Here is a 26,886-nt window from a genome sequence, read left to right as displayed (position 1 = left end):
CCCTCTGACCCTCCCCCCTCTCATGTGCTCTCTCTCTCCTCTCATCCTCTCTCTCAAATAAATAAATAAAATCTTTAAAAAAAAAAATTAAAAAAAATAAAAAATAAAAAGTTTGTACTAAACTGCTAAAGTAAACCAAAGAGCTGATTTTTTATTTTGTGGGGGTTTTTTTCCTGAAATTTTCCTGTATAGTATGAGGTAAGAGTCTAACTTTATTTCACTCTAAAGAATAGGAAATGATTGACATGATTTAGTGAGCATTCCATCTTTTCCCCAGTGAATTGAAATGGGATGGTTGTATTTGTCTCTTCATGTACCAATAGCATACTGAATACTAAGTAGGGTAAACAAAAAGAGACTTATATCTTGAATATCAGGCTGAAATTTAAAAACATTGAGGATAAAAGGAAAACCTCTCAAAGCTCTCAAAGTGAAAGATCTTTATAACAAGAAACAAATTTGCCAAAGTTAATAGAGCATTACTTTCTAGTATTAGACGTAAATTCTTTTCAAAATAAAATATTTTGATGAACTGAACTACCCAGGCAAAAACTAAGGTAGCTTAGAATTTGTGAAGACTTTGGGTGTTGAGTTTGAGAAGTTCTTTATAGCTCTTGGATACCAGCCCTTTATCTGTAGTGTCATTTGCAAATATCTTCTCCCATTCTGTGGGTTGCCTCTTTGTTTTGTTGACTGTTTCCTTTGCTGTGCAGAAGCTTTTTATCTTGATGAAGTCCCAAAAGTTCATTTTTGCTTTTGTTTCACTAGCTTTTGGAGATGTATCTTGAAAGAAGTTGCTGTGGCCGATGTCAAAGAGGTTATTGCCTATGTTCTCCTCTAGGCTTTTGATGGATTCCTGTCTCACATTGAGGTCTTTCATCCACTTTGAGTTTATCTTTGTGAATGGTGTTAGAGAATGGTCAAGTTTCATTCTTCTGCATGTGGCTGTCCAATTTTCCCAGCACCATTTATTGAAAAGACTGTCTTTTTTCCATTGCATATTTTTTCCTGCTTTATCAAAGATTATTTGACCATAGAGTTGAGGGTCCATATCTGGGTTCTCTATTCTGTTCCGTTGGTCTATATGTCTGTTTTTGTGCCAGTACCATGCTATCTTGGTGATCACGGCTTTGTAATATAGCTTGAAATCGGGCAACATGATGCCCCCAGGTTTGTTTTTCTTTTTCAACATTTCCTTTGTGATTCGGGGTCTTTTCTGATTCCATACAAATTTTAGGATTGTTTGTTCCAGCACTTTGAAAAATGTCGTTGGAATTTTGATTGGGATGGCATTGAAGGTATAGATTGCTCTGGGCAGCATAGACACTTTAACAATGTTTATTCTTCTGATCCATGAGCATGGAATATTTTTCCATCTTTTTGTGTCTTCTTCAATTTCTTTCATGAGTGTTCTGTAGTTCCTAGAGTATAGATCCTTTACCTCTTTGGTTAGGTTTATTCCGAGTCAAAAAATGGGCAGAGGATATGAAAAGACACTTCTCTGAAGAAGACATACAAATGGCTAACAGACACATGAAAAAATGTTCATCATCTTTAGCCATCAGGGAAATTCATATCAAAACCATATTGAGATACCACCTTACACCAGTTAGAATGGCAAAAATGGACAGAGAAAGAAACAACAAATGTTGGAGAGGTTATGGAGAAAGGGGAACCCTCTTACAAAGCTGTTGGTGGGAATGCAAGTTGGTACAGCCACTTTGGAAAACAGTGTGGAGGTTCCTCAAAAATTTAAAAATAGAGCTACCCTATGACCCAGCAATTGCACTCCTGAGTATTTACCCCAAAGACACAGATGTAGTGAAAAGAAGGGCCATATGCACCCCAATGTTCATAGCAGCAATGTCCGCAATAGCCAAACTGTGGAAAGAGCCGAGATGCCCTTCAACAGATGAATGGATAAAGAAGATGTGGTCCATATATACAATGGAATATTACTCAGCCATCAGAAAGGATGAATACCCAACTTTTACATCCACATGGTTGGGACTGGAGGAGATTATGCTAAGTGAAATAGGTCAAGCAGAGAAAGTCAATTATCATATGGTTTCACTTATTTGTGGAACATAAGGAATAGCATGGAGGACATTAGGAGAAGGAAGGGAAAAATGAAGGGGGTGGGAATCGGAGGGAGAGATGAACCATGAGAGACTATGGACTCTGAGAAACAAACAGGGTTTTAGAGGGGAAGGGGGAGGGGGATTGGTTAGCCCAGTGATGGGTATTAAGGAGGGCACGTACTGCATGGAGCACTGGGTGTTATACGAAAACAATGGATCTAGGATCACTACATCAAAAACTAATGATGTATTATATGGTGACTAACATAAAAAAATTAAAAAAAAAAATTTGTGAAGACTTGAGTGATTTACTTAAGGATGTACTTAATAAGATGAGATGAAACCAAAAAAGAGGCAAGCATGGAATAAAGTTAGCAGTCGTTACCGAAGAAAGCCCTAGAAGTCACAGCTAAATTTAAATATTTGATAATATTTTTAAATAAAATAATAACTAAAAGGTTTGAGTCAGTAGGAAATTGAGACATAGAGGAGTGATGTGGAAGTTTGCTGTTCTCTGGTTAGTGTATGGTAGAGATAGATAACCCCAGTTAAATGTACAGAATGAACAAAAAGTACAAGTAAATTTATGTGTTGCATATTTCAGTTGATATAAGAGGGACAGACAGGGTGTAATAACTTCCAAACCACTAGACACAAAACAAAGAAATCAGCCAGTACACCAAATGCAGAAATAGAAAAATAAGGAACAATATAAGAAAATACGGTAAAATGACAATTAATAGAAAAGCAGAAATAAGTTAAAATAGTCACTAATCACAAAAATGCAAATAGGTTTAAATCCCATAACAATTCCTAAAATAAAATAGACTCTCTGATTGGGTTAGAAAAACAAACAAAACCCCAACTGTAGGCTATATACAGAGGATGGATTTTAATCAAAATGATGCCACAGAATGAAAATAAAGGAATTGAAAAAGTTATGTCTGGAAAGTGACAGAAAAAGACACCTGACTTAGCAGTGTTCTTATTCAACAAATAAAAATAAAAAATAAAACCAAAAGGCATGAAAAGGAACAAAATGAATCTTTTTATATTGATTAAAGGCAAAGTTACTGAGTAAACAAAATGTTTATGAACAATTATGTGGCAAACAGTGTAGCTTCAAGATATTTGCAACTAATGCTGATGTAATACATAGGAGAAATAGACAAAACAAGAATCTCAAGAAAAAAAATATGGTTAATAGGATGAAATAAAATAGTTGATAAGACTGAACCAGGAAATGTAGAGAGAGATTCAAACTCAACAAACAAAAATACTTTTAAACACTTGATATACTTGCCAAAAATTATTTTGAACCATAAATAATATCTAAAAAGTAGATTTAGTGTATTCTAAAAAGTAGATCTCATATAGCTCATATTCTCTGATCAAATGCTTTAAAAGATGAATAACAACAAAGGGATTATGATAGGGTATTATATGTGCATATGTATCTATAATCTGCACTTAATTTTTTAAATTTTATTATGTTAATCACCATACATTACATCAGTTTTTGATGTAGTGTGATTCATTGTTTGCATATAACACCCAGTGCTCCATTCAATACGTGCCCTCTTTAATACCCATCACCAGGCTAACCCATCCCCCCACCCCCCTCCCTCTAGAACCCTCAGTTTGTTTCTCAGAGTCCATAGACTCTCATGGTTTGTCTCCCCCTTCAATTTCCCTCCCTTCATTTTTCCCTTCCTACTATCTTCTTAATTATTTTAAAGACACTCTCAAATTAATCTTGGTTTATAGAACCTTTCAATAAATACCTTTTAAGGAATGAATGACAATGAGAGCGAACATAACAAGACCAAGGAGATATTGTCAAAGCACAAGTGAGAAAACAAGGAAGTTTGAAATTTGATTAGTAAGTCTGTACCTCAGAAAGTTAGAAAATGCATATCAAAATAAACCTGAAGAAAGCAGAAGGAAGGAATTAGTGAAGATATAAACAGAAATGATTTTTAAAAAGTACAAAACAAACACACATTTAGACAAAATAAAAACTAAAATCTAGTTCTTTGAAACATAAAAAAACCCTAAATGAATAAATGAAAGAATATATATATTTTGAATTGAAGAAATATATATATATATTGAATACCTGGTTGAAATGGGTGATTTTCTAGGGGAATACAAATTACTAAATATGCCTAAAGAGTAGAAAATCAGGGTAGATTTAAAAATACATTTAAAAAATGGAAAAAGTAGGCAAAGATTTACATTTTGAAAGATACATTTTTACATTTGAATTTTCCATCTTCAAGAATAGATAAATCTACATTATATAAAATATTCTAGAACATGCATAAAAGATAGAAAATGTATAACACTGATATAAATTAACATGGTAAAGACATCTCAATAGAAGAGAACTATCAACAAATCTTGCATGTGAATATGGATACAGATATTCTAAATGAAATACTGGCAGATAAAATCCAGCAGTGCGGGCACCTGGGTGGCTCAGATGGTTGGCGTCTGCCTTCAGCTCAGGTCGTGGTCTCAGGGTCCTGGGATCGAGTCCCGCATCGGGCTCCCTGCTCCTTGGGAGCCTGCTTCTCCCTCTGCCTCTCTCTCTCTCTCTCTCTCTCTGTCTGTCATGAATAAATAAATAAAATCTTTAAAAAAAAAAATCCAGCAGTGCATTAGGTGAAAAAGACCAAATAAATTTTATTCCAGGTATGCAAAGATGGATTAACTTGGTAGGCTTGCTAATGGAATTCACCCCATATCCATGTTGAACAAGGGAACAAAGACAAAAATCCCAATTGACAGAAAACTTTTTAAATTCAGCTGCAATCCTTGATCAAAACACATTATAAACTAAGACTAGAAGAAAACTTTCATAATCGGATAAATATCATCCACAAGAAAACTCCTGCAAACATAAAGCTAACTGTTGAAAAGTTAGGCAGATTCACAATGAAGTCCGAGATAAAGCGAAGATACCAGATAATCCTGCTGTCAGCAGTCTGCTGGAAGGCCCTAGCCAGAACAAATTAAAAATAAGAGATCTGAACATTACAGAGGAAGACATAACACTGTCATTGCTCCTAGTTGATTATTTACCTAAAAATAGAATTAGCTGACAAACTTTGAGCTAATAAGAGAGTAGAGCAAGGAAGACAAGGTAACAGCTGAGTTACACATCAGTGAACAGCAACATGGAATAAAGGATCTTGGATAACCCTGAGATACTGAGGAATAAATCTGGTACAAATGCACCATACCATTGTGAGGAAAACTATAAAAATTCACCAGAGAACCTCAAAGAGAGTGAAACAGCCAGAAGTGGCATGTGTGTTCTTCCCAATCCTCTTCCCCATGTGGCCACCCAGACGTTGGAAGCAGGATGCAGCAGGAGAATTGCTAGGGAAGGTTCCTGGGTCTGGCTCTAGAACCACATCTGCAGTCCGTCTGCACCAGGTCAAAGGGTCCACAAGGAGACAGTAGATTAGCTTTAAAAATTCTCAGGCTGCTCAGTGGTTCCTTCGGTGGCCCTCTGAATCCCTGTGGCCCATAAGGGTCTTCTACATCCTGCTGCCCATTTTGACTCTTCTGTTGTGATTTTCCAGCTTCTTCTCTGCCTTAAGAAGCTCCTTGAGTATTTGTTAACAATGGAGACTTCATTTCTATCTCCCCCAGGGCCTGGTACAGAAGGTGTGAAGTACAGCTCAGGACTCTGCCACTTATGGTCCCCAGACCAAACTTTGAAAAACTCTGCCTGCTGAGCACTAATACCCTCTTGCATTCCTTTAGATGGAAGCTAGCAGGAATTTGGTGGCTGGAAGTCCTGAATTTCAGCCCATATACTAACTTCAGTTATATTCTTGCCTCCCTCTTGCTGTCCAGAGAAAGACCAGCTGAATGGTGAATTATGCTCATGCCATTGGAGGATACAACAAAAGAACTAATGAGAACTTGATTCTAACCATCTAAATGTTTCTCTCTGGTACTTACCTAGTGAGTGCTTCTTATTTTTCCCAGGGATGCATTAATGTTAGACAACTTTAGTGAATCATTACAGGATTTCTTATATATTTTGTAATCAACAGATGTGTTATGATTATAACCTAGTCCTCTGATGTTCTTGGTAAGCAGAACATGGTATGGGTTCCATTTTATGGTCTTCCAGATGGTGCCTCCAAAAGACTTGCTGAAGGCCAGTGGCAGTAGCATCTGGGTTTGAAGGTTACAGTACCTTCTGACCTTCCAGTAGATGTTGTCACTTTTTATCCTGTCGTTGACAAGATGAACATATTATGAAAGCTAACTTCAGATTGAGGGCAACGTAAAGAAAGACCTCTTCATATTTCAAGACTACCATCAGTGGCCACGACAAAGTCAAAATGTTTAATTTCTGTCCCTCCTTCCCTAAACAGCTAAATTTAATTTTATATGTCTTCCTTCAGTCCATCTGCTTAATATGCTTTTATGTGATTATAATGATTGTATTTTTCAGTCATCGTAAACATTTTCCATGTTTCCATGGACTTTTCCTAATCATCATTTTAATGGTGACATAATAGTCCATTGAGAAAATGTATTTTAATTGACCATTGTTGGATATTTGGTAAGTTTCTAATTTTTTAAAAAAATAATTCTAACTTCATTTTTAAATAATTATAGATTCACAAGAAATTTTTTAAAAAGTATACACTGAGGTCTATCTTCCTATCCCAAATAGCACTCAGTGGTATGGATGTATCACAGTTTGTTTAACCATTTATCCACTGAGGAACATTTGGGGTGTTTATAGTCTTTAGTTGTTATAAATGCATCTCCTGTGAACATTTGTGTACAGGTTTTATGTGAGCATAAGTTTTCATTTATCTGGTGTGAATTATACAAGAATGCCGTTGCTGGCTTATATAATAAGTGGATGTTTAGTTTTACAAGAAATTGCCATACTCTTTCTCAGAGTATCTGTATTGTTCACGTTCCCCCTGCCCGCAGAAACGTATGAGTGACTGAGTTACTCGGTGTCCTTGCCAAGATTTGATGTTATTACTATTTTTTATTCTGATAAGCATGTAGTGATATTGTGGTTTTCATTTGCATTTCCATAATGGCTAATGAGGCTGAACACCTTTGCATGTATTCATTTGTGATCTGTATATCCTCTTTAATCAAATTTCTGTTCATGTATTTTGCCCTCCTTTCTAATTGGTTTGTTGCTTTTTTATTATTCATTTAATTTTTACTGTTGAGTTTTGAGAGTCCTTCATATATTCTAAATATGAGTCATTTGTTGGACATGCCACGTGAAAATACCTTTTGCCTTTCTGTGGGTTGTCTTTTCAAATTCTTTTTTTTTAATTTAATTTTATTATGTTATGATAGTCACCATATGATACATCATATTGTTTTCGTATAATAACCAGTGCTCCATGCAGTACGTGTCCTTCTTAATACCCATCACCAGGCTAACCCATCCCCCCACACCCCTCCCCACATTCTTAACAGAGTCTTTCACAGAGCATTTTTAAAAAAACTTAATGAAATCTAGTTCATCAAATTTTACTTTAAAGGATTGTTTTTGGTATCAAGTCTAAGAACTCTTAACTTAGACACAAGTCCTCAAGATTTTCTCCCAAGCTTTATGGTTTTAAGATTTACATTTAAGTCTGTAATTCATTTTGAGTTAATTATTGAATAATAGGTGAAGCTTAGGTGGAGGTTTATCTTTTTGCTTATGGTTTTCCAATCGCTCCAGCTGCATTTGTTGAAAAGGCTATATTCCTCCTTTGTGTGTCACACCTTTGTCAAAATCACTTGGGCGTACTCTAGTCCCTTCTTGTCCATGGGGGATGCATTCCAAGTCCCCCAGTGGGGATCCGAATGCCTGAAACCACAGATAGTACTGAACCCTAAATGTACTATGTTTTTTTTTTCTTTAGATATATAACTATGATAAAGTTCAATTTATAAATTAGGCAGAGTAAGAGATTAACAATAATAACTAATAATAAAATAGAACAATTATAACAATATATTATAATGACAGTTATATGAATGTGGTCTCTCTCTCTCTACATCAAAATATCCTGCTGTACTGTACTTACCCTTCTTCTTGTGATGTGATGGGAGACAATAAAATGCCTCACTGATAAGATGAAGTGGGGCGAATGATGTAGGCATTGTAACATTGACTTTACTATTGACCTTACAGAAGGAGGATGATTTGCCTCTGGACCCTGGGTAACTGAAACCACAGAAAGTTAAATCTTGGGTAAGGGCTGGGGGAACCACTGTATTCGTGTGGGTCTACGCTTGGGTTGTCTGTTCTGTTCTGTTGATTTCTGTGTCTCTCCCTCCACCAATACTACACTGTATTCCTTGCTTTAGCTTTACAGTAAGACTTAAACATTGAGTATTTTCTCCCACTTTATTCTTCTTTCTTCAAAATTGTTTAAGCTATTTTAATTCCTTTGCCTGTCTGTATCAATTGCAGAATGACCTTGTGTATGTCTACAAAATAACATACTGGAATTTTGATAGGAATTTTGTTAAACCTAGAGATTATTTTGGGGAGAATTGACATCCTATGTTGAGTCTTCCAATCCATGATCACAGTATGTGTCTCTTATTTAAATCCTCTGTGATTTCTTTCATCAGCATTTTGTAATTTTCGGCATAAAAGTCCCATAAATGTCTTTTTAGATTTATATTCGTGTTTCATTTATTTGCATGATTATAACTGGTACTGTGTTTTCAGTTTCCATATGTTTGTTAGTATATAGACATATAATTGTTTTTGTTTGTTTGTTTGTTTAATGGTGATCTCGTATCCTCTGACCTTGAACTCATGTATTCTAGGAGCTGTTTTTTTTTTTTTTTAGAGACCTCTTGGGATTTTTTTTTTTATATAATCATGTAGATGATTTCTACTGTCATGTCAACTAAATCGGGACAATTTTCTTTCTTTCTGATCTTTATGCATTTTATTTCCTTTATTTTTGTGGTGAGGACTTCCAGGGTTATGTTGAATAAAAGTGTTGCGAACAGGTACCTTTGCTTTATTCCTGATCTTAGGGGAAAAACATTCAGTCCTTTAACCATTAAGTATAATGCTAGCTTAGTTTTTCTGTAGATGTTCTTTATCAGGCTGAGGAAGTTCCTTATTATTCTAGTTTTCTGAAAGTTTTTATTATGGATGAGTGTTGAATATTATCTCTCTCTCTTTCCATGTCAATTGATATAATCATGCTCTTTAGGCTCTTAATATGGTTGATTCCACTGATCAGTTTTGAAATACTGAACCAGCTTTGTACCCATGGACTAAAGTCCTCTTGGTCATATATGTATAATTACTTAAATATGCAGCTGAATTATATTTGCTAATATTTTGTTGAGGGTTTTTATGTCTATTTATGAGGGAATGTAGTTTGTAGCTATTTTTTTCCTTTTTTGGGGGGTACTCTTTTTGTGGTTTTGGTTTCAGAATATTAGCTTCTTAAAATGAGTTGATAGACATTCTCTCATCCTCTGCTTCCTGGGAGAGAGTTACAGAATTAGTATTAATTCTTCTTTAATTGTTTGGTAAAATTCTCTAGTAAAACCATCAGGATCTAGAGAATTCATTTAAGAATTTTTTAAATTATTAATTTAATTTGTGAAATAGTTTTAGGGCTATTCAGCTTCCTCGGTTAAATTTTAGTAGTAAATTTTTAGTAGTTTGTGCTTCCCAAGGAATTGGCATATTTCATCTAAACAGTCAAATTTATGTGTGAAGAGCTGTTTATCACCTTATCATTCTTTTATTGTTACAGAGCATGCAGTGATATACTCAGATTCTTTCCTGATACTGGTTTGTCAATTTTATTGATCTTTTCAAAGAGGTAGATTTTTGCTTCATTGATTTTCCCTATTTTTTTCTCTTTTCCCTTTCATTGATTTTTGTTCTTATCTTTATTATTTCATTCCCACTACTTACTATGGGTTTATATTTCTTTTCTTTTTCTAGTTAGTTGAGAGGTGATCACAGATTATAGACTTGAGACTTTTTTCTAATGTAAGTAATTTATAGTAGCAAAAAGCTACTATAAATTTCCCTCTCAGTACCTTACCTACATCTTACAGATTTTGATATATAATTTTTTTAGAATTTTCATTCAGTTCAGTGTATGTCTTGAATTACCTCTAGACTCCTCTTTGGCTCATAGATTATTTATAAATTTGGTGTTTGATTCTAAGTGTTTTGAGACACTTCCTGTTGTTTCTAATTTGATTCTGTTGTGGGCACATATTAACGTTCTGTATAGTTTCAATTCTAATAAATGTTGTCAAGATTTGTCCGGTGGCTCAGGATATAGTCTTAATATATGCTCCATAGGATCTTGAAAAGAATGTGTTGGGGCGCCTGGGTGGCTCACATGGTTAAGCATCTGACTTCGGCTTGGGTCATGATCTCCTCCTGGGATGGAGCCCCACATCAGGCTCCCAGCTTAGCGGGGAGTCTGCTTCTCCCTCTGCCACTCCCCCTGCTCATGCTCACTCTCTCTCCCAAATGAATAAATAAAATCTTAAAAAAAAAGAAAGAAAAGAATGTGTTTTTGCTGTTGTTGAGGGAAGGGTTTTCTCTCCATTAGGTCCTTTGGTTGAGGGTGTGTTAAGTTCTTTTGTATCCTCGCTGATTTTATGTCTGTTTGTCCTGGCTTCCATTGTTGAGGGAGGAGTGTTGAAGTCTCCAGCTATAATTGTGGGTTTGTCTCTTCCTTTTTTCACTTCCATCTGTTTTTGGTTCACATATTCTGCAACTTGTTTGTGGGAAAGAACATATGATTACTGTGTCTTTTTGGTGGGTTGAGTCCTTATCAATGTGTAAATTTATGTCTGCCCTTTGTAATTTTCTCTCCTCTAATGTCTATTTTATCTGATAATAATATAGTCCTTCTTGCTTTTTTGGCCACTATCTTCCTGGTATATTTGGTTGGAAATCTAGAGTCCTCACTTGGCTATTGCTGATAAGGTTGGTGATGGAACGTTATTTTCTTCTTTGGTGTTTAGCTGATACCTGGATATTGTCTAAAATTTTTCTGTCTCCCTGTTGCCCTTCTGGTCACTGGGCTACATAGAGCAGGCTTTTCTCAGGGCTTTTTTCTTTTTTCTTTTAGTCTATGCCCATTGGTGCTTGTCAAGCACCCAGTTGGGAAGGTAGTAGACAAATGCAACACACAGGGACCTCACGTCATTCCTTCTGCCTTCTTCTCTGCATTTTTCACAGTCTCCTTATGTTTATTTATATATTATATTCAGAATTTTTAGTCATAATTAATAGAGGGAGTAGTGGATTAGTCAACTTGAGCTGCCATAACAAAGTACTATACGTTGGGTGTGGTGTTTGTTTTTGTTTTGTTTTGTTTTCTTTTTTTTGTACCAAAGTAGATATTTTTGGAGGGCTGAATCCTCAAGCCATTAAAGTTTATTTCTTATTTATTTGTTTGTATACTGTGCTGCTTCCAAGAAGCATTCAAAGTGATTTTAATGGATACATAAAAATGGAGACTTTCACTTCTCACAGTTCTGGAGGCTGAGAGTCCAAGATCAAGGAGCCAGCCAACTCGGTTCCTGCTGAGAGCTTTCTTCCTGGCGTGTAGATTGCTGCCTTCTCACTGGTCCTCATCCTCATATGGCATATATACAGGGTGCGGGGCAGGGGAAGGGAGATGGAAAGAGAGATCTTCTTCTTATAAGGCTGCCAGTCCTATAGGACTAGGGCCTCATCCTTATTACTTCATTTAACCTTAACTACCTCCTTTAAGCCTTTAAGCTCTATCTTCAAATACAGTCACTTTGGGGGTTAGGGATTCAATAAGTGGATTTTGGGAATGGGAGGACACAAATCAGTCCATAGTAAATAGGTGATGTTCTGTCTTTCTATAACTGTCTGAGCTCTATTTTTTATTCTATCAAAATAGTAATAAACATATGTGACCATAATTGTTTTAATCTTAGGTAACTTTCCAGACAAAACATGGAATTTTTTTTTTTAAGATTTTATTTATTTATTTGAGGGAGAGAATGAGATAGAGAGAGCATGAGAGGGGGGAGGGTCAGAGGGAGAAGCAGACCCCCCGCCGAGCAGGGAGCCCGATGAGGGACTCGATCCCGGGACTCCAGGATCATGACCTGAGCCAAAGGCAGTCGCTTAACCAACTGAGCCACCCAGGCGCCCGACAAAACATGGAATTTTTAAGGCTCCTAAATGCTCTTATTATATTTTGTGAAATTTCTTTCCAAGCATGTTATGCCAACTTGGTTTACTCATAAAGAAAATAGGTCCCCTTCATTCCCAACAGCTTTTTTTATTTTACCTGTTTGACCTAAACTTTGCATAATTTCAACCAAAAAAAAAAAAAAGAAGAAGAAGAAAGGAAAAGAAAAAAGAAAGAAAAGAAAATTAGGCCCCCAGTATTATATTCCACTTACTCTAAACCAAGTGTGGTGTTTATAATTAATTATTAACCTGTTTCAGTTTTTTGGTGGAAATACTTGGTATAATTACAGGCAGGAAACCTTTAGATTGACTTCTTAAAGACAAAAACAATGTTTTTGTTTTATCATTTTTTTATAAGGCCATAGCAAGTGGTATTTTTTGGTATTTTTTTGAAAGCATATGCTTAGTTTATTTAGACATCATATTCATTCAGATTAATGTTGATGGATTTCTTTACTATCTTCAATCTGAAGAGAAAAGTCCCCTTAAAAAATTAATGTGGTCACTTTTTAGCCAGTTACCTAAGCATGGACCTGGGCCCCCATTTATGTGGGTATTTCTTAAGCTCACAGAGATCACTAGAGTACAGGTGGGCAAAGTGTGATTTTGTTACCTTTACCATTGTGTTTTCCAGTCACTCTGCACACACACACATACATGTGTGAATTTCTGCATATGATTTACGGTCTTTTAACACTTTGTCTTCCACTGGCAGGGGTGATTAGCTTTTCCTCCTTTCTCTTTGTTTCACAGATCTAGAGCCAGAAGGGATGTCATAGGTTACATAGTTATGAAAAACTACTTTTTATTTCATTGACATCTTCACATCGATTTATATGGGCTACCTAAAACACTGCTAGAAGGAATGCCCAGGCTACAAGCAGACTTAGGAAAATGGCGATCAGCTCTCTTTCCCAGTTGAGCCGTGGGGAGTTCAATGAACTGTTCTGTGTCACAAAACTAATTACCCGCCAAGGCAGAAGTAAAACCGGTGCTTCCTCTCTCTTGCCCCATACAAGGTGGGTTGGAACTGAGAAAGCTGGCCCGCTGTGGAAATGCTGCTCTCAGTGAGAAATTGGACTGAAAAAGCATTTACTTCTCAGTGCAGAAGGATGAAAAAGAAGCTTACCTGTTTTAGGATGTGCTAGCAGAAGCTGCCTTTTGGCGCTAAAAGGCTGAAGGTTCATTCCTGTCTGTCCCATCAAGAAGCCTCAACATGCCCTGTTCAAGCTCTGTGGGTGGGACATCTGTGCTTGAACCAAGAATTTTCTACAGCCTGACAAATAGTACAAGGCAGGACAAGTAGATAAGTGTCCGGAGTGGGGGGCATACAGCTGTGAGAAGAAAGCCACAGGACTCTTTTTCCCCACTGTCCCCTTCCTTCCCCAGCCTTCTCTCCCACCAACACTGTTGCTGTATCTGTGCATCCTAAGCTCTCGTTCTTACAGAAAATGGTACAAAACTACCAGGAATGAAGCATTAGAGAAGTAAGACAGAACTCAGTTATAACATACACACACACACACACCCTGCTGAAGATGAGTTGAAAATTAAATTTATGAAACTTATAAAGAAACAGCTCACTTGGAGCAAATAGTAAACATGACAAACAGCAGATTTAGATCTAAACCTTAGGTAATAGAACCTAACAAATAATTTTAAGATAGGGGCACCTGGGTGGCTCAGTCGTTTAGTGTCTGCCTTCGGCTCAGGTCATGATCCCAGGGTCCTGGGATCGAGCCCCGCATCAGGCTCCCCGCTCTGCGGGAGGCCTGCTTCTCCCTCTCCCACTCCCCCTACTTGTGTTCCCTCTCTCGCTGTATCTATCTCTGTCAAATGAATAAATAAAATCTTTTAAAAAATTATAAAAAAATAATTTTAAGATAATTAAACATGATTAAGTATTGAAAACACAAGAAAAGAGCAGCACACCCTCTAAAAAAGCAGCTTTAAAAAGTCAAGTAAAATTAATAGAGTGAGAAATTTAGCCATCAAAATTAAAAACTTGGTGTAAGCATTGATTATCAGATGCACAGTTGAAGAAGAAGCTATTTCCCAGATGAATCATAGCAAGCTAAATAGATGAAAATATGAAAGAATAGTGAACAGTTGCAAAAATATCTAACACTATTTATGATGCTTCTCTGTGCCATGTCCTAGTTCAGAAGTTTTATATATATTAACAGCTTTATGAAGAAGGTACTATTATTATTCCTATTTTCCAATAGAGAAAAATAGGAATAAATAATCATAATCATAATAAAGTACCGTGTGTCTGAGGTTATGCAGAAAACAGATATGGAGGCATGAATCCACCCAAGAGACACCATGTACTTAATCCTGCAAAATCTGGAGTATGGGTTCCTCTCTTTTGTAGGATTAGTGTTCCCACACATGTTTGCTAGTGCAATAGAAGGAAATAATAGAAAGAATGTGGGAGAAGTGTTAAAAGATTATTTTCAGAAGAAAGATAAAATTGTGACTTGTATACCGATATAAAAAGTGAACACATGTTAAAGAATTTATTTTACTCATAAAACACAAGGGAACCAGGCAGATATTAGAACCAGTTCAAAGGAGAAATCAAATCAGGACTAATTTATATGGACTGGGAATGTTGAGATAAATTATAGATGGACACAAAACTTGTTTATCTACAGGGCACAGAGAATCAAATCATTACCAGTTAAATCACTACCAGACAACATATAATTTATACATCTATCAGTTGCTTACGGCTCACAAAGAACCGCTAAATAGCTCAAACACAATGACCGGCTAACTCAGAATTGTGTGTTAGAGAGGATGCAGTTTTCCACTGAAACACAACTTTTTTTTTTTTTTTCCCCCAACAGAAGCCGTGTTCCAAATGAATGGCTGAAAATTTAATAATATTGATGAAAAACATAAATCCTCAGATTCAGGACATACAACAAGCCTGAGGAAAGGTAGATAGGAAGAAACAAGCCCCGACACATACTGTGCTAAAAACTACAGAACACCCAAAGCTAAGGAGTCCTGGGAACAAGGGAAGACAAAAAGGGCAGCTTCTTAACAAAGAGATGACAATTAGACTGACTGCAGACCATTTAAAGGCCACAGTTGAAGTTAGGGAAAAAAAAAAAAAGAGAGAAAGTATCTACTAAGTACTGAAAGAAAATAATTATCAACTTAGAATTCTCTCCCCAGCCAAACCATTTTTTATGTGAGGGGCAAAATCAGACATTTTCAGAAAAACAGACTAAAAGAGTTTCCCATGAAGTGGGAAATGACCAGAAATACTACTATTAAAGAAACTACAAGAATGAACATTTAGGAACAAAGTTTGAGAAGGAATGGTAAGCAAAGCAGTTGGTTAAAAATTCAGGTAAATATAAGGGTACCTTGGGTGACTCAGTTGGTTAAGGGTCTGACTTTGGTTAAGGTCATGATCTCAGGGTTGTGGGATGAAGCCCCTGCGATGGGCTCCCTGCTCAGTGGGGAACCTGCTTGTCCCTCTGCCCCTCCCCCTTCTCGTACACGCTCTCTGTCTCTGTTTCTCTCTCTCAAATAAAGTCTTAAGGTCAGGTAAATATAAACAAGATGGAATACATAAAATAATAATAATGAACTTGGGGTATTAAAAACAAAGAGGTTAAGATGCTGGAAAATAATAACATGGAAGGTGGTACTTGGATAGCAGGTGGAGGTAAAACCCTCCATTGTTGCTCTGGCAGGCCACAGAGTGGTCAGTTTTGAGTAAGAGACACATGTTAAAAATGTAAGAAGAACCATTAGAAATGTAAGAATAATATAGTGAACTTTCAAACAGGTGGAGAGAGAGTGGGGGAAAAATAAGGAAAACATAAAAAACCCAGAGAAAGGAGGAAAAAATGCAGTCAAAAGAGAGAGAAATCAAAAGCACAAAATTAAGTAGTAGAGATAAAACCAAGCATAGCAACAGAGAAGATAAAAGTAAATGGATTAGGCAGCTGGTTAAAAGTACTGAGATTTCCCAACTATATTATATATACTTTTAAAAATATAGCTAATGGAACTAAAGCATTTAAGTACACAAAAAGCAAAATAAACACATTAATTAAAATAAAAAGTAAAAAATGAGAAGATATACCTGACAAAGAGGAACCAGGAATGAGAATGGCTGTGTTTACAACAGAAAAACAACAACAACAAAAAGCAAAACAAACCCAATAAACAGAAAACCAAAAACCACAACACACACTGTAAGAAAGAAAAAAAAAGATACAATTAAAATTAAAGGCCAAGTCAATGACAAAAAAGAAACAATTTCTAAGAATACATAACAAATCTCACATGTATGCACTAAACACAAAATATCTTTGAAACAAATGAATAAAATTGGCAGACAAATTCGTAATTATGGTAGAAGATTTTGATGTACTTTTTTCAGTAATAGTTGAAGAAAAGTAAAAAGCATAAGGATATCTAAGTTTTGAACTACACAGTTAACAAGACTTACCCAATATATAAATATAGATACAGTTATAGAGATACACACAGACACAGATATAGGAATAAATTTATCCTTGTTATACTAAAAGTAAATATCTGGAGAACTAAATATCATATATGAATTAAAAAAAACCTTTAGTGTGTGTATGTCTCTGTCTCTGTGTGTGCCTGTGTGTGGGTGTGCAGGAGGAATACATAGCCTTAAATGCTTACATTAGAAAAGGGTTTAAAAAGGAAAATGTGTGATTTAATCACCAATCTCAAGAAGTGAGAATAAATACTAAGTAGAAGGAAGGAAGAACAAAGAGTAGAAATTCATTAAATAAGAAAAATAGAAATCGAGAAGGAATAAGCTGGTTTTATTTATTTTTTTAAGATTTTATTTATTTGATAGAGAGCACACAAGCAGGGGGAGTGGCAGAGGGAGAGGGAGAAGCAGGCTCCCAGCCGAGCAGGGAGCCCAACGGGGGACTCCATCCTAGGACGCTGGGATCATGACCTGAGCCGAAGGCAGACACTTAACTGGCTGAACCACCTAGGTGCTCCAATAAGCTGGTTTTAAAAAGAACTAATAAAATGAACACACCTCAGAATAATTATCAAGAAAATAAAGAAGATACAAACAAATGATTATAAACAATAAAAAGGGTTTATAACTGCGGACAGGTATTTTAAAACAAGTGAGACTATTATGGATAACTTTATGTCAATAAATTTGGAAATTTAGCCAGAATTAATTTTTTCTGGAAAAACAGAAGCTGATTCTAGACAAAAATAGAAAAAAATAGATAAGATTGAATCAATATATATTTTTTAAAAATAGACTTTATTTTTTGGAGCAGGTTTATGTTCACAGCATAATTGAGTGGAAGAGACAGACATTTTTCCCTATATCCCCTGCCCCTACACATGCACAGCCTCCCCACATCAGAGTGGGACATTTGATATAATCGACGGACCTACATTGACACATCATTATCGCCTAAGTCCATAGTTTACATTAGGGTTCACTTTTGATGTACACTGTCTGGGTTTGGACAAATGTATAATACCATATACCCGCCATTGTTATATCATACAGAGTAGTTTTACTGCTCTAAAAATGTTCTGCTCCATCTATTTATCCCTCCCTCACCACAACCCCTGGTAAACACTGACCTTTTTACGGTCTCCGTAGTTTTGCCTTTTCTGGAATATCATATAGTTGGAATCATACATATCCAGCCTTTTTATATTGGCCTCTTTCGCCTAGTAATAAGCATTTAAAGTTCCTCCATGTCTTTTTATGGCTTGTTAGTTCATTTCTTTTTATTACTGAATAATTTTCCATCGTCTGGATGTATCACAGCGGATTTATCCAGTCACCTACTGAAGGACAACTTGTTGCTTCCAAGTTTTAGGAATTATGGATAAAGCTGCTATAAATATCCATGTGCAGATTTTTGTGTACCTAAGTTTTCAGCTCCTTTGGGTAAATACCAGGGAGTGTGATTGTTGCGTTGTTGGATTGTATGGTAAGAGTATGTTTAGTTTTGTAAAAAATTGACCAACTGTCTTCCAGAGTGGCTGTATGTACCATTTTGTATTCCCACCAGTAATGAATCAGAGTTCTTGTTGTTCTATATCTTTATCAGCATTTGGTGTTGTCAGTGTTCTGGATTTTGGCCAATCTAAGAAGTTGGCCAAAATCCATTTGCACTTCTCTAATGACACATGATCTGGATAATCTTTTCTTATGCTTATTTGACATCTGTATATCTTTGCTGAAGTGTCTGTTCAGGTTTTTGGCTCATTTTTTTTTAAAGATTTTATTTATTTCTTTGTCAGAGAGAGAGAGAGTACAAGCAGGGGAAGTGGCAGGGAGAGGGCAAGCAAGCTCCCGCCAAGCAGAGAGCCCAACTTGGGGCTTGATCCCAGGACCCTGCAATCATGACCTGAGCCGAAGGCAGACACTTAACCAGCTGAGCCACCCAGGTGCCCCTATGCTCATTTTAAAATCAGGTTATTTTTATCCTTATTGTTAAATTTCAAGAGTTGTTTGTATATTTTGGGTAATAATCTTTATCAGGTATGTCTTTTTCAAATACTTTCTCCCTGTCTGAAGCTTGCCTTTTCATTCTCTTGATTGACATGTTTTGAAAAAGAAATCGGAAAAGGTGGGTTTTATAGTCAAGTTCCACCTAATGTACAATGTCACTTATGAACATACAGGTATAAATCTTTAAAATATTAGCTCACTAAATCTAGCAATAAATAAAAACAAATCCAATCAAATTTAGTTTTCTATTAGAAATACAAGTTTTGTTTAACTTTAGAAAAGTCCATTTGTATAATTCATCCTCATGTGATCATCTTGGTAAGTGGAGAAAAATCAACTGACTGTATTTGATACCCATTTGTGAAATAGAATAAAACTTGATTTCAGCTAATGTAAGGTCTTTACCAAAAGCCCATTTAATGCTGAAACATTAGAAGTTTCTGTATGTGCAACAAAATAAGGATATCCATTGTCATCACATATCTTAATAATAGTATGAATCTAAGTAGTAATAAAAGCAAAGTGATAAAATATCAAGGATTAGAAAGGAATAAACTAAATTACCATCATTCATAGACTGTGATTTTTTTACATTAAAAAGAACTCTTTAGAGACTATCTAGACAAAATATGTTGGATACAAAACAAGTGTAAAAATATTGAATGTATTTCTTTACCCTTGTGACAATTAGAAAATGTAATTTAACAAATTTTATTTCCAATATCTGAAAGTGGTAAAAATTACTAATAAATAAACATAAGAAAGACCGAAACAAAGGATGGATTATGTCATATTTAATTCTGGGAAAACTCAGTATCACAAAATTGTCCAATTTTCCCAAACTGTTCTGTAAATTTAATCTGATTCTGACTGAAGCCTCAACAAGGTCTTTGTGGGACTGGACAAGTGGATCTAAAATTTACAGTGATGAGTGAAGGGTCAAGGATAGGTAATACAACGTTTAAACAAAAGAACAAAGTTGGGGGCCTCACTCTGCTAAATACCAACATTTTCATTATGTTATAGTGATTAAGATGACATTACTAGGGGTTCAGGGTGGCTCAGTCAGTTGGGCATCTGGTCCTTAATTCTGGTTCAGGTCATGATCTCATGGTCTTGAGATCAAGCCCTGCATCAGGCTCTGTGCTGAGCACGGAGCCTGCTTGGGATTCTTTTTCCCACTCCCTCTGCCCTTCCCGCCACCCTCTCTCTTTCTCTCTCTCTCTCTAAAAAAAAAAAAAAAAAAAAAAAGATATTATACTAGGTCAGGGATAGTCATACAGTTCAAGGAACAAAATAGGGAGCTCAGAAACTTGATACATACTGTGATAACATTATCCTATTTATAACATTATTATAATCCATCCAATGTTACATTCAATTGTTATAATAACATCCATGTAGGGGCGCCTGGGTGGCTCAATTGTTGGGCGTCTGCCTTCGGCTCAGGTCATGATCCCAGGGTCCTAGGATCAAGCCCCGCATCGGGCTCTCTGCTCAGCAGGAAGCCTGCTTCTCCCTCTCCCCCTCCCCCTGCTTGTGTTCACTCTCTGGCTATGTCTCTCTCTGCCAAATAAATAAAATCTTAAAAAAAAATAATAACATCCATTTTATATGGCACCTAACATGTAAATTGGTGGATAAAGAAAGGATCTTGCATACATTCCTCTGGAAGCCTCCTGCTGATGCCCAGATATCTGCCTCCTGGGATCTCTGACAGGTAGAAATGACCATAAAATTTCAGTTCTGCTCAAGACTTTTTGTTCATGGACTATGACTGGACACAATGCTAGTTGTAGACCCTTAACATCTTAGATTAAAATACAGAACTAAATCATAGTATCCAGAAAGAGGACTCATTACTTTCTTTTGAAACAAAAATCATCTATTTTATTTTATTTTATTATTTTATTTTATTATGTTAATCACCATACATTACATCATTAGTTTTTGATGTAGTGTTCCATGATTCATTGTTTGAGTATAACACCCAGTGCTCCATTCAGTATGTGCCCTCTTTAATACCCATCACCAGGCTAACCCATCCCCCCAACCTCCTCCCCTCTAGAACCCTCGGTTTGTTTCTCAGAATCCATAGTCTCTCATGGTTCGTCTCCCCCTCCGATTTCCCCCCTTCATTTTTCCCTTCCTACTATCTTCTTCTTTTTTTTTTTAACATATAATGTATTATTTGTTTCAGAGGTACGTCTGTGATTCAGCAGTCTTAACACGATTCACAGCGCTCACCATAGCACATACCCTCGCCAATGTCTATCACCCACCCACCCACCCCATGCCTCTATTTTAAACAGACTGTTTTCCCTCTGATATCTAGGCATACCTTACATCAGAGATGTCTTAGCATGTAATTGACAGCTTTTTTTAAAGAGATTTAATATAAATGATACCTTAAATCCACTGTCTTTTCAGATACATTGGCTCTCTCTGTCTTCTTCCTTTACTTTTTTTTCCCCTTCCAACATTTTAATTTTATTGTTTTGTATTGAGATATAATTGACATATAACCTAATGTAAGTGTACTGTGTGCAGCATGTTGATTTGATACGTGTGTATATTGCAATATGATTACTGCTGTAGCATTAGCTAACACCTCTATCACATCACATAATCATTATTTCATTTTGTGGTGAGAACAGTTGAGATCATTTTTCTTCTCTTCTGCTTTTCCGTTTCCTTTCAAGGACTATGTGAGCTCAGAGGGACAGGATGGGCTGCATACGAGTCCTTATTCATTAGAGTCCTCATGAGCCCATACACCCAGTGCCCTCTTTGATACAGCAGGGTGACCCTGGATTTTTTTTTTTCCTAATCCTTCAGCATTACCTATATGCAGAGTTTTAGTTTAGTGAGCATGTGTCCTGTTGGGGGTTGGTCTTTCTGGGCTTCCTTGATGGCTGGCCACCCTGTTCTTCTCTCTCAGGGCACTGACAGCTGGACTCAGGGCCAGATGATGCTGTGAGTGGCGTGGTCACCTTCTTTTCCCTGGCTTAGGGCTGAGCTGCTCCAGGCTCGGCAGTGGGGGTCAGTGCTACAGGGCAAGCTGAGCAGGAAGCTGCACTGAGCTAGGTTCAGAGGCTCTGCTTCCAGAGTCAGGAGCTGGGGTGGAACCAAGCAGGGCATGAGCTCCAGGGGGATGGAGAACAGGAAGAAATCTAATCCCAGACCCCAGGTTCACTTCTGCATGCCTGTGCCTTCACTGATTTCTGAAAGCACAGCTTGCAGTTAATCCATAAGCATTGAACCCTGGATCCTGCAGCCATGGCCACCCATGGTTTTCTCTCAAGCCATAATGCTGGCCTTCCTGCTAAGGCAAGTGCTAAACTAAGGTGTTGGGGCGACACCTCACTCACCCTAGTGTCCAGGCAAACCATACCTTCATGAAGCTTCTCTCTGTCTAGTTTACCTCCAGGCATGTGATTGGACCATGCATTATGCTGGGGATGCACCAACCTTCCTTTCTACCTGCTGGAATTATGCCCATCTTTAGAGCCTGTCCAGTTGCCCTTTCTTCCTGACCATTCCACGAAGGATATTAGGATCTGCACCCTGAATAATTGGGCTAAATATCCCTCCTCTCCATGGTTACTTTTCAGTGACAAGGCCCCGTTGCCCTTTGTTGCCCAATCAGTGGTGGGGGTGCCCCCAGAGTTCTCCCCACACCAATTGTCTGTCCTTTGCTGGCTGGACAAGGACCCAGGCAGCTGGAGAGAGGAGCTGTTGAACAAAATGAAGCAGCCACATGCCTGAGTCGTCAAGAAGGGTCTTAAGTACATAAACAGTATATATATTCAAACTGTTTAATACAGAAAGTTTCACATGCTCACCAGAACAGGAGGAGGAGTGAACCGAGTCCTGTGGATGCACCCCAGTTCCCAGGGTTATCAGTGTGTGCCAGCTGCAAGACTGTATTATCACACGGCCTCATGCTCACCATCCCCTGGCTCCCGTGTACATCACTGCATGGTGCACCTAGTGCTGGGGCCCGAGACAAGCAGCTGATACTGTTACCTCCCATGTCATGGCTAGTTTGGGCCCACTCACGTTTCACAGAGCTGTGTTCAGCCTCAGTTTTTGGCAATAGAGCCCTTCTCCAAACAAACCTCATCTCCAGCTCTAATGGCCAAAACAGAATAGTGGTATTAGCATACAATTATTACAGCAGTTTACTTTTATATCATTGATGTATAAAATAGCAGAGAACTCTAAGTCTGCCAAAATGAATATTAAGATTTGCATGTTGATAATGATAACAGTGTTACAGTTCTGTTTATCTCAATATTCTGTTTTGGTTGAACTGTATTTAGAAATCAGTGAGTCGCACAGGTAAACTGTTGCTAATGGAAACCGATTTTTATCTTGTTTTTACTCATTTGTCTTGTGATCTCAAGAGTCTCTTCAATTAAATTGATCCAAATGTGTGGAGGAAGAACTGGGAGGAATTCTTTTTTTTTTTTCCTTCCAGAATTAAGTCACTGATCTAACAGATGCTCACAGTCTTTGTTATAAAAATCAGACAAGAAGAAACCCAAGCTTAAAATAAGCAAAACCATGCATCCTGTGTCATGTGTCACAAGACAGTTTCAGTTGTTGCAGTGGTGAGATCGGGTGCTGTGAGGTGGGGTCCAGGTTCTACGCTGGAATTGTAGGCTCAAATGTGGATTTTTAAAAAGAGCAGTGCAAAACTGAAACCTTACTGGGCGACTCATTTACAAGAGGTTCAAAGATATGCACAGGCATGGCAAGAGAAGTTTTAGCCTAACTTTCAGCCAAAAAAGGAGTTAAATGGGCCACATGTAGTAATCCATTGGTTGTCTGGTCTGAAGAGAGAAAATTTTCCAGAAGTCATTTGAGTGTGTTTGGACTTTTATTCGCCTTTTAGACTACAAGGAAAAGAGAGTATCAGAATCCACAGGTGCAGAAACCCCAGAGCACACCCAGAGAATCTCAGGGTTCCAGAGAACCTGGTTTGAAAATCGTGGTTTGCTCTAGAGCGATTTTGTGAAGGTCCACATGTTCAGCTGTTTTGTGCTCCGTCACTGTTTATCATGTGATTCATGGAGAAAGTTGGGTACAGACCACAATCAAGCAGAGAATATTTGCATCTTGACCCTGTCTCCTCCTCTCTCCCTGTGTGTGCTTGCAAGTAAGGAGGTAGGAGTGTCCTTCATCTCAAAGGATTATCCTTTCCTGGTAGCTTAGTCTCTCTCCCCTCCTTCTTCCTCTGCACTTCATCACGTTTTTGTTTCATAGTCATACCCTGGCTTTTTGGTATAGGTTTTTTTTCCCCCGAAGTTTCTAGTTGATATTTTTCTTTCTTATTACAGTGATTTTTAAAAATGTGTCTTTGATAGAATGCATGGTGTTTTCCAGCTTATTTCTCTTCTCTCTTGCTCTGAATCTACTTCACTCTCCTCAGAGACTCCTCATCTCTTGCTGTAATTTGGGAACATCCCCCACCCCCGCCTTTTCTAGGCGCACTGCACAGCTCATCATGGAAATACATTTTCTTGATACCCAGGTTTAGTCCAAAAGTTTTATTTCTTCTTTTTTCAGTATTTACCCTCATTTTCCTAGAGCTCATCCTCAAATCCATGACCGAGAAAATATACGTGGGACACCAGCCCTTTGAGCCCCTAAGTCTGTGAAAGTGCCTCACTTTGCCTTCATGCTTGACTAGTTTCTTTCAGCTCTAGCATGTCTCTCTGTGATTTCTTGGGTAATTATCTCCCGCCCTTTTGTCTCTTCAGCATCTGTCCAGTGAGTTTCTCTGGTCTTGTACTCTGGGGGCTTTCCTCATCTCTGTCCTACATTTCATCTCTGTAATTCTTCTCAGCCCAAACCTCCCACCCATTTATAAAAATTTATTTCATAAATCATATTTTAACTTTCATATTGCTCTTTGTTTTACTAGATGCAATATCCTCTTGAATTTCTGTGAGGATATTACTTTTTTAAGGAGCAATTTTTTAGTCCTTTGGTTGACAGCGTCTTCTTGGATGGGAAAGAGCCTTTGTTGTGGTTTCCGTGGATTAGAACTGGTGAGGCAGGGTGAGCAGGGTTAGGATTGGTTAGTTTGAAGAATTTCAGTGGACTCTGGGTCATAGGAGCTGTCCCTAGTTGCTTGGTACCTGGCCCTCAGGTTATTAGGACAGAGGGATAGAGGGCTGGAGTGTGAAACCCTGATAAAGGAGGTGGCTGGGGTGTGGGCTCTGGATCAGCGGGTTTGCATTTGAGAGATGCACTGGTGAGCGTGTTGTTTCCTGTCTCTAGGAACTGGCTAACCTGGGAATGGAGGGGGCACGGTTCTTCCAGGGTCCGCAAAGCATCAGAATACAGAAGATAAAAGACATGGATAATAAGGGCTGTTGGCTTTAATTGTTGTTCTTTTTTCCTGTTTTGTGTCTTCCACCCCCTTTGTTCAAGTTGGTAACTCCTGGCTGTGGGAGGTTCTGAACTTGGGCAGGGAGGGGGCTGGAGTGCACCTATCTAAAACCTGTACCTAACTCTGCTCTCTTCACCTGCCCTCCTTCCTGTCATCGCTAATCGTGGAGCCCAGGGTGCCTCTGGGCTCTGGTGGTGCCCCACAGCCTCCTGTGCTTGCAGTTCAGTCACTCAAGATATATTGGTTAAGCACCAACCAAGCATTGGGTGCATTCAGGAAGCTGGAACTGGAGCTTTGGAGATAGTGGGTCAAAATCCCTGATCAGTGGCAGAGTGCTTTACCCACTCTTTATCTCCTACAGATAGAAATGTCTCATCAGCGGATGTTCTATGAAATTGTCTTCAGGTTTAACTTTTGCTAAAAAAATTTTCTTTTATGGGCATATGAAAATCACAGTGCATATGAAATGGTGGGGGTGGGTGGACATTGGCCGCTAGCAACCAGTGCTCTGAGATCTCCCAGGCCAGTTACAAATGGTGTCGGCATGACCCGAGCACAAAGAGTGGCACTTCTCAAAGCTATTCTAGCTGCAGTCAGGACAGACCTAAGGGCCCCGGGAGATCCACCGCCTGGCAGTGCTGACTCATGAAATCCTTCTCATGTTTCTAGTGCTGATGAGCGCTTCGATGCCACATTCCACACCAACGTGTTAGTTAACTCTTCTGGGCATTGCCAGTACCTGCCTCCAGGTAAGACCCACTTCTTTGTCCTGTAGTTAGACAATTTAAGCGAGTTCAGGGTGCCAGACCGATGGTGCTCGCACGCGTGTGGGGCATCCTTTGCCTCATTCACACCCAACTCCTGCTGCTTTCTTCCCCTCTGTGCTTGCAAATATTTCCTGAACATGACAATGCCGTCTTCCTCTTTTTTGTCTTGGGGTCATGGCTCATGTGTCATATGTCCTTATTGGGTGCCAAGTGTTCTTTAAAGTTAATCCACAGCTAAAGCAAGTCTCCCTCCTCAGGTCACTTCCAGTTCTCCTTACAGCCTGCAAGGCAAACCCCCAGGCTCTCCCTCCTCCATGTCAGCTGGCCACTTCCTCTCCTGCCAGACTGCGTGTCTTGGCAGGGGCTGCTCCCCAGGTGCTGGGGACTTGCTGGCTTCTTGAGGATGTGCATGAAGGAGCACTTGCGTGTTAAATATAAGAGCAAGTGGTTTCAGAGTGGGGCTCATTAGTGCCTTATTCCTGACTGAGCTTCTCTCCTTTGCAACCAGCTGATGTTTAACTGCTTCCTGGGATTGATTTTTTTTTTTCCCACCAGCCCCTCATTTCTCTCAATTCATTGGGCCCTGGGCTGCTCACTGAATAATACAGAGCATAGGGAACCTGCGTTTTAATGCTTTGAGGCAGATATTAACAGAGTTTTAAAAATCTTTAGGATGATTTTTTTTACATGTTCTTTTCCAGGATTATCTCCCCCACTGCAACTGTTTAACTTCCTGGTCCCAGGCAATCTGCAGCCAACTCCCACATCAACACCAACATAAACACACACACACCGCACACCATATCCACACACCTACCACTTGCCCCCCCCCACACACCGCACACCATATCCACACACCGCACACCACATTCACACACCTACCACTC

At 38.1% G+C, this 26,886-nt stretch overlaps 1 protein-coding gene across 1 annotated transcript in view; it reads left to right on the top strand.

Annotated features, from left to right (window-relative positions):
* LOC110572244 (neuronal acetylcholine receptor subunit alpha-7) overlaps nucleotides 1–26,886 on the top strand; it is a 113,334-nt gene that overhangs the window by 72,213 nt on the left and 14,235 nt on the right. Inside the window, exon 5 of the mRNA XM_021680487.1 lies at nucleotides 25,902–25,981. Coding sequence (XP_021536162.1) covers nucleotides 25,902–25,981 — 80 coding nt within the window. The remainder of the gene's footprint in view (nucleotides 1–25,901; nucleotides 25,982–26,886) is intronic.

This window comes from Neomonachus schauinslandi, chromosome 9 (assembly GCF_002201575.2).
Source record: "Neomonachus schauinslandi chromosome 9, ASM220157v2, whole genome shotgun sequence".
NCBI classification, from domain to species: Eukaryota; Metazoa; Chordata; class Mammalia; order Carnivora; family Phocidae; genus Neomonachus; species Neomonachus schauinslandi.
The sequence above is the reverse complement of the archived record's forward strand: the minus strand, read 5'-3'. Positions and strand labels throughout refer to the sequence as shown.